This window comes from Aquila chrysaetos, chromosome Z, assembly GCF_900496995.4.
Source record: "Aquila chrysaetos chrysaetos chromosome Z, bAquChr1.4, whole genome shotgun sequence".
In the NCBI taxonomy this organism is placed as follows: domain Eukaryota; kingdom Metazoa; phylum Chordata; class Aves; order Accipitriformes; family Accipitridae; genus Aquila; species Aquila chrysaetos.
The window spans coordinates 22275935-22284897 of NC_044030.1; the positions used below are offsets into that span (position 1 = coordinate 22275935).

Genomic DNA, 8963 nt, shown 5'->3' on the forward strand with positions numbered 1-8963 from the left:
AAAGGCAAGCTGTCTTTGGCTTTGTTGCAAAACTCAGATGTGACAAAATATTCCAGGGAAAGTTTGCAAAGTAAGAACATGCCATTTTTTCAAAGGTGATTTCTAAGATAGATTCAGAATTTGAACTTCTGTAGCTCCTACTTTATAAAAGCTCTGTTTAAATTTGGATAGTCAACCTGTCTTTGCAGTGCAATAATGCTTCTAGACTTCTTCCTAGAAAAAATTGCAGAAAACAGTCAACAGCTTGTGATAACATATGTATGACATGGACTTCCAAAGTTGCAAGTTACTTTTCACAACTCATGATTCAGGGAAGTATTATTTTGTAGTACTGATATTCCCATCCTAAGAGACATCAATACAGTCTTGGTCTGGAGGCCAGTAGCGTTATTTAACACTTTTTATTGATTTAAAATAGTGTTTGGACCAGCATGCTTATTGAGCAGTGAGCTTAGAAAACTTTCTTGCCTTTGAAAATAAATCTAAAAAGTCAAAAGACTCTTAAATGCTAGTAATCCTCTGAAAACATGAGCATAACAAAGTGAATCAGGACATGACTTGTTTTGTTCATAGTGATTGACAGGTTGTCAAATATAGGAAAGGCTTTCATCTGAAAAATCTTCTGAATATCATTGTAGTAGTATTACTGTTCTATGAAGCAGGCATGGACCCTGGCTTAAGGAGAGTCATACTTCAAAACAGAACTGAACACCTACTGTATTTGTTCTGTTCTTTGTTTACAAATGACTGATATGTATTTTTTTCCTAAGTCTTTCATGTTAAGCAGTTAGATCTGCTACCTGGTGTTAATGTTACTTGTTAAAAGCATTGAACCACATTAACGTGGTTTACTGGAGTTAATTTTCTTCCTAGGAGCCCGTATGGTGCTGCGTTTTGGATTTGTGACCAAAGCAGCGTTCATAACACGCCGATGTTTTAGCTGTTGTGGAGCAGCGCTTACACAGCGTCAAAGCCTTTTCTGATTCTCACACTGCCCTGCTAGCCAGCAGACGGAGGGTGCGCCAGAAGCTGAGACAGGGCACAGCTGGGACAGCTGAACCCTGCTGACCACAGGGGTACCCCATACCACACGGCATTTTGCTCAGCAGTAGAAGCTGGGAGGAGGAGGAAGGGGGGGGGACATTTGGAGTTACAGTGTTTGTCTGCCCAAGTAACTGTTAGAGGTGATGAAGCCCTGCTTTCTGGGAAGCAGCTGAACACCTGCCTGCTGATGGGACATAGTGAACGAATTCCTTGCTTTGTTTTGCTTGCACTCATGGCTTTTGCTTTCCCTGTAAACTGTCATTATCTCGCCCTACAGGTTTTCTCACTTTTACTCTTCCTTTCCTCTTCTCCCACTGGGGGTGGAGGGGGGGGAAGTGAGTGAACAGCTGCGTGGTGCTTAGCTGCCTACCAGGGTTAATCCGCAAGATTTCGCTACAACACATACCTGAGCCATTTGGGTTTTTTTCAGACTTGTGCATAAGTCATGACTAGATATAAATAAACTTTTATTTGAAATGGCTAGATGTACTGCTGCATGCCCCAGGAGGTCGTGCCACAACTCTGATGTATCTCGTTTGTTATCTTTAAATTATACACACTATAAAAGAATTGGAAGTACATACAGATCAAAAGGTTTAACATAAAAGAGTGAGAGGATGAAAATGAGTGTGCACAATTACTACATGTAAAACACTGAAGTGACATTTGCTCTAATAGAAGTGTAAGTACACCTTACTTTGTTACTCTTTTTAAGACAGCAGCCGAGCAGTTGTGAGGCTGCATGCTGCATTCTGTATTTGTGAGTCACTTAGGAAACAAAATGTTTGGACCTATGTTTTTTGACCTTGAAAACCTGGTGTATTTCATAGCTTGAAACAGGAGTACACAGGCTACATATATGTGTTTTGGCTAGAACTTACTTGAGTATTAAGTTAGCATGGATTTGCGCAACTGCTGAACTTTGTGGGTAAACCCAGGAAATAGCCGTATACAGGTAATAGGTTTGTATATTGTTTTTAGTGCGTATCAGTGCAGCTGTCCACAGGGGTTAATATACTCTTATGTCCTGAAGTTGAGGTGTCCTTCTCTGATGTACTTTCTGCAAGGTCAGTAGGGGCTGTATCTGCTGAGTATGCTTTTGTCTGCATGTTAATGCTGATAAGCAGAAGCCTTTTTTCAGAGCCTCTCTATCCAGATACCTTCTTGTAATATCATTTTAGTCAGATATGAATTCACTGACACCTCGAAAAGATTACTAAGTGTTGAGAATTTGTAAGGGGCGCATTTAAGTTCACATCCTCTTTCCATCTTTAGCCTGTGATTTCATGGGCAGATAATCCAATCTAGTGGCTTGCTGCTGCCCAGAGGAGGCACACTCACTTCTCTTCCTCCCAGCTTTGCCAAGTACGGCTGTACGTCCTTTCTCCTTTTTGCATTAGCTTTGGTGTATATCAAAACCTGCAAACCAGTTTAATTCACTGAAATGTCAGAAAACTGTCCATTTTCTCCTGCTTGGGTTAATTTTCTTCCATCTTTTTTCAATTGCTTTATGTCATGGAGGGTGTTCAGCAAGCTGTAAGGGAGGCAAGCTGGTGTAAGGTAGGCAGCAGGAGCAGCGTGGGACAGAGGAATAGGAGCATCCCTTTTTTGTGGCAGTCATCTGTTAGGACTGATCAAGCCACCTCATGAATTCTTACCCTTAGTGTATTCTCCCAGGAATTTGAGAGACTCCTCTTTGAGTATAACTCCTTTTCATACTTCTAAATTTTACTGTTTGGCAGCTATTGGCACTAATTTTGGTGTTTCAGTAGTCAGCTGTTCATCAAGTAATCAGCAAAAAAATGTTCATGTTCGGGGGAAAAAAAAAATTGGCTTTGTGGACAGAAATTATCTCCAGATGCTCAAATTCTCTTGCTGTTTGGCCTGAGCACTCAAGAAAACTGGACTCTAGTTTTAGAGATTGCAGACTATCAGTTCATGCTGGTGGCTTTGGGTAGAAATTGATTTCTTCTGTCAAAACTCAAGTTTAAAATGTAGCACCTGTTTGTTTGTTTTCCTTGCTGTAATTATTCAGAGGTGTTAATCCAGGAACACTTGGCTGTTACAGCCTGATATAATTTTCTTTTTCCTTTCCTGTCCTTCTTTCAGATGCTTTACATGCCTACTTTGGGATCTGTGGTTTGTCGTTAATTGGAGAACCTGGTATTTGCCAAGTTCATCCCGCCCTGAATGTAAGCACAAGAACCACAGAGCGCCTTCACCACCTTCATCAGATCTGGAAAACAAGGACTCTAAACAGTGTTCAGACAACACACACGTCTCTACATGACTGATTTAGACTTGAATGTAGTTCTGGTAGCATAATTGTAGCCCAAGGTTAAAAGCCATGTATAACCAATGTGCTCTTTTAAGTGCTGGAGTCATACAATCAGATCTGTGTTGGTGGCATCACTTTGATAGGGAGTTGCCTTCAGCAGGTTATTCTGCATTGTGAAAAAAGGAAGTATTTTGATTATATAGAAGTTTGTCACCACAGACTGTAAGTGGCTCTTCAAATGGCTTTACTTCTGAGAATCCCTTGAGGCATTTAAACTTCATTTTTATTTTATTTTTTTAAATTTGTGCATACTGTGTCAAAATATATAATGGGGAAGTATTTTCAAAATCTGTTTACATATCATACGGTATAGCACAGAACCTTGGAGTTCTTTATGACCTTAATGTTTGACATATTTTTGGTAGAGAATCTCCCATTTTAAGTCTCGGTTAAAAGTTACCTTTTATCGTCTACTTTCAGATTCCATAAACTTTGTTAAAAAAAAAAAAAATAAAATTTTATTCAGTATACTGGACTCTAAAGTCGTGTGGCCTTACTAAATGGATTTCATAATTCTTCTGAGTAGCTTCTACACAGATGCAGTGGATCATTAGCCAGAGAGTTTTCATTTGAAATGTTCTCCTTGTGTGAAATGCAATGAGAGTGTGGTGGATTGAGGTATGACAATAAGAGATATTGAACACAGTCTTTTGGAGGAGTAGCTGTGTGCAGAGCAGCATTAGAACCTGTTTCCAAAGTCAAGCCTTTGCAATACATTAAAAGTGTACAACTGCACTGATTATTTTTTATACATATTTCCCTCTTAGTGTGAAATAATTCAGAGTTTCTTAACCGTTCTGTGTAAAGAATGAAACATTGGGCTTAAAGTAGTGGTGGTGGTTTACTGTTAGAGAGATGATGAACATTCTCAGCTTATTTAGCAGTGGTGCCTTACTTTGTATGCTTGAGATGCTGCTCAGAATCAAAGCATGTAATTTTGCAGCTGTTGTGTTTGTGGCAGGTCAGTTTGTGCATTTCAGGCATACAGTAGACACCAGGATGTCTTTCTACTTGCCAGTCATTAAGGCACATTTTTTTCTAAAGGACTCCCAAACACAGATAACTGAAGACCTCTCAAGCCAGATTAAGCACACCATTTGACACCGCTAAGCCCAAACAAACAGGATATAGATCCTTTCAGTCAGCAAAAAGAGCTTCAGGAATAACCATGGTTCTGATTTTGCAATGCAGTGCAAGTGAAAAGGCTAGAGGAGTTGTACCCCTATTAGACATGTTGGAGAGATCCAATGGGCACCTGCAGGCTAACGGAACAATCCCAGTGTCCAAACCTGTAGCAGCCTTCCTACTTAAAGAAATGTTTTTTATTTCTGTAAGCAGATTAATTTCCATGGCAGCATTGGGAGCATCACCAGTGGTGGTGGTCTGCTTTGAAAAGCAGAAGAGCATGGAGCAAGGCTTGGAAGTAAGACGTGTGATCTAGGCATGTCCCAGTCGACACTTTCCTTGCAGGAGGAGGGGCTACAGAGCTGGAAGAACTACAAAATCTGGAGCGGTGTAAGCAACAGGACTGTAGGGCTAGTATTGGGACGGGTGAATGAGGTGCTTGAGTAGGACTGGTGCAGAGTAAGAGAATATTAAAACAGGGAAATAACGGAGGGTGGAAAGAAGAGAAGAAGAAGGAAGAGAATGTGGAGTAAGAGTGTGGAACCAAAATGGTAGAAAGGATTTGAGCTGCCATGGGTAAGTGCATGTATCAGGGAGCAAGAGCAAGAGGGAGGTACTGACTCAAGCAACCCGAGAGAGTGAAGTGAGGAGGATAGAGCTTGGGAATTTGTTTTATTCCCCGTGTCCTGAGATGACCTGAAATCAGCTGCAGATAAGAACAAATAGAGATACCTAAAAGAGAGGATCTACCAGGCTGGGGGCACACAACAGCAGTTCTGTGGGAGTCCATTTTTCTGGAGGAGCTTAATGGGATGTTGGTCAGCAAAGGCTGAGGTAGCTTCCCTGAACAGAAGACTCAGGTCATGGGGATCTACCTAGCTGAGAGTCTACCAAAAAAAAAAACCAAAAAAACCCACCAAACTTGGTGTAAAAGTTGTTCAAAATAGCACAGTATTTGCTTGTCCGTGACATCAGATGGTGGCTGCAAGTTGACCCATGGTAGAGGGGTGGGGTTTTGGAACATGGTGAAGTTGCAATGAAGATGAGATGTAATTGTAGCTACTCATCCTTACCTGTACCTCTCTGCCTTGTTGGAGAACTGTCTATGTCTAAAAAACACTTTTAGCATTTAGTACATTCCCTGTTAGAGGAAGTACGTTTGAATTTTGGAAGAGTTGAATGAGGTGCTCTAAGCCTTTGCTGGGAAACATCCCAAATATTGATACTTTCTTACTTGGCTGGATGAGGAATGATGTATTTGATTATCGTGGCGCAAATCCTTACTGGCAAAATCCTAAACTATGGTTCCTGAATTTGCCTGTCTGTGACTGGGTTCTCGTCTGTGAGGGACATCAGGGTAGAGAAGTATATGGGGACAACAGTGAAAAATCATACTCTGTGAATAACAAGTTAATTTCTCATGGCAAGTAATTTAACAGTGTTCTGCTTTGAAAAGCAGCTAATATTTCTTGCTTTGTTTTCTGTATCTGTAAGCTACCTTGGGTTGTTTCTACAGATTTTACATTTCACATCTCCTTGGCCCCCAGTTATTCTACAACTTTTTTTTTTTTCACAGCTAAATAACAGCATTCTTTCAGGCTGAATGTTGACAGCAGTTACCCTTCTCTAAAGGTTGCAGGAGGCGTATTTGTTTCCCATTAATTCCCAAAGTTTGTTCTGAAGCCAGAAAAATTTGTATGCCTTCACCCTACACTGAGAATCTGATTACACTGAGAATCAATTAATTAATTTTTAAAATCTTTAATCTTTTTTAAGTTGACAAAAATCTGTGCTAATAACCAACTCCGCGTGCATCATTTGCCATTCTTAATGCCCCAGTTGTTGTGAGGCAAACAAAAGGTGAACATTGAATGTTAACTGTGTAGTTAATGCTAGATTGCATTGCCTCTCCCATTTTTGTGGTTATTGTGTCTTCTGACTAGAAAAATGTTAAATCATAAATCAAGGGACAACAGTTTCACAGATAAGAAGAGGAGTCCATAACCTAAACCTCTTTTAAAACGGAGATGTCCAAATGCAGCTAAAACTTGAACTGTGAAGCTTAAATGTAGCTAGAAAAAGCAAACCATGTGATCACTATCCACCAGTAATAACTTTCTGTTAACCACAGCTTTATGTTGCTGAGGCTGAACCTAAGTAAGAAATTAATACATTAAATGGCTTTACCATGTTCTTGAGGATGTAAAACATCTTGACCATCAGGGCTTGCACTACACAAAATGGCTACACTGCCACAACCTTTTGAAGTTCCAGCAATGGTATCGTACAACAGACCCGCTTCCCAATTCTTCCTGTTTATCAAGAATATATTTATAAAATTAATGCCTTATGTAATCCTCAGCAGCACTCAAAGCTTGCTGATGTTGGCTCAGGCTGACAAATACATGCCAGCTGGGCTGCCCCTACCTTACCTGAAGTGCTCACAAACTGTGTCTGTGCTTCTACCTCATCTTCCCTGGTTTTCCATGCAAGTTTCTTTTCATTCCTTTGACTCCTGCAGGCCTCTTGACAACTTCAGCAGTTCTCAGCATACTTAAAAAGGCATCCCTGATGCAGCAACCTGAGTGGAACAGATCTGCCTCTGATTCAGCTATCATGCACTCACTTCACGAGGGCACGCTCGCTTTGCCCTGCTGTGAAGGAAGGGAAAGTTAAATGCATGTTGGTCTGCCAAGGGTGGCTCCTCCCAGCATCCTCCCCAAATAACTTGCCAGCCAAGGATTTCAAACTGGTTGAAGGCAAGAAAAATCCTTCTCCTACTAGCTAGGAACACTGCATTATTTATGACCTTTTTACTGTTTTCATATAGAGCTCAGGTGGGTGAAATAAACTATGTTGGCAAAAGGACACTTTAGCCTGGTTTGGTTTTATTTTTTTATTTTTTACCATTAGTTTAAAGCAATCAAGAATAATCTGTTCCTGACTGACACCAGTAGATGAGCAGAAGTGCGTAGGCTTGAGCCACCTCAGCCCGCAGCTTTTTTCCTGATTAGTTTCTGAATTTAATGAAAATCACTGAAGTGTTGCTTTGGGAAGCAGGGAAGACACTCTTATTCCCTGTGAGCTGTAGCTCTTGTGGGGTGGGTTTTTTGCCAAGCCAGTCAGATGTTCTGGGTGAAGAATTGCCCACACACCATCTTCTCAAGGGCACAGAAAATGATAACCTCCAAAGGTTTTCAAGCTGAACCCACCAAAGGCAGCAAACCCTACGCTACTGCTTTGGTTTTGAGGCACTGGCGAAGTGCTTTGATAACTGCATTGCAAGGACATCCTTTAAAATGTCCATCTGTAGGTACAGGCTCTGTACTTGGGAATGGGACTGGACAGAAGTGGCCATTGTTACGGGAGAACAAGCAGGATCCCGAGGAAGGAAACCGTCCTGCCTCTCAATAAAAAGGGGAATTCCATGAAGGAAGAGAAAAATCTGTGTGAGAACAATCTGCAACCTCTCACTACAAGAATTTCAAAATGTGCATGGGAGGGGAAATGTTTGTGTTAAGGAAAGAGCTTTCAACTTGACAGATTAGGTTGTTTATGTTAAACTCACAAATGAAAGGAGGGAGATACACATGTGGAAGCCTGTGTTTTTACAGTTTTAGTCACGTATGCATGTGAAGGTGGCTTCCCTGCTAACTCCTAACAGTGATGATAACCAGGCTCTGGTACAAGGACCAGGAGGACCCTGTGCACCGGTTAAACCAACCGCCTTGCATGCTCACAGTCTGAGAGAGCACGGAGGCCTTCATGAAGCTCTTTCTGCAAGAACCATCCCTGGGTTTCCATCCAGATCTCTCCCAATGTCCCCTTTGCTACAGCACACGGGGCAGAGGCTCTGCCTCACCCTGGGAGGGAGAATCCCACCTTATCTTTTTATGGGAAGTCTGCAGAAGGACAATTTGATGTGAAAATGACAGAATAGAAGTCAAGGTACAGCTTCCTGTTGTTCGTCACCCTTCCTGAGCGCTTGTGGGACGAGAGTGGTGCTTATGCTGCCTGGAAAGCTAAATATGCAGGACTGCTGTTGAAATTGTACGCTGCCTTTGGTTAATTTAAAGGTTTCCCTAAGCACAGAGCTATATTTATTTGCTGTTGTTATGCTGCCCAGGAGTCTTCCATTTAGCAACCTTCTTTAAATTATGACCATTCCTTACTAAAATAGGCTCACTTTACAAAATTACATTTTGATCTTGGACCCAGCCTTTGTACTGCTTATTATACCATTAAAGCCTCCTTTAACTTCAGACTCATTGTGGAGAAGCACGCGCCGAAAGCCATCTGTGTAAACCTACTGCCCCAGGAGCTTTCGTCAGGGGTGCTCTTTCATAGCAGGTTACACTAACAACATTTGTGAATGACGTAAGGACAGCCGATCCCGCCTTGGGGCAGTTTGGTGGACTCTTAAGGTCTTAAGGACCCTCCTGGCCTATTTTTTACA

General features: G+C 41.4%; 1 protein-coding gene across 1 annotated transcript in view; it reads left to right on the forward strand.

Annotated features, from left to right (window-relative positions):
* PGGT1B (protein geranylgeranyltransferase type I subunit beta) overlaps positions 1-3850 on the forward strand; it is a 42210-nt gene extending 38360 nt beyond the window's left edge. The window contains 2 exon segments of the mRNA XM_030003885.2: positions 3154-3285; positions 3288-3850. Of these exon segments, the coding sequence (XP_029859745.1) occupies positions 3154-3285; positions 3288-3334 (179 nt within the window). The 3' untranslated portion in view covers positions 3335-3850.
* Positions 3851-8963: the final 5113 nt, after the last annotated feature.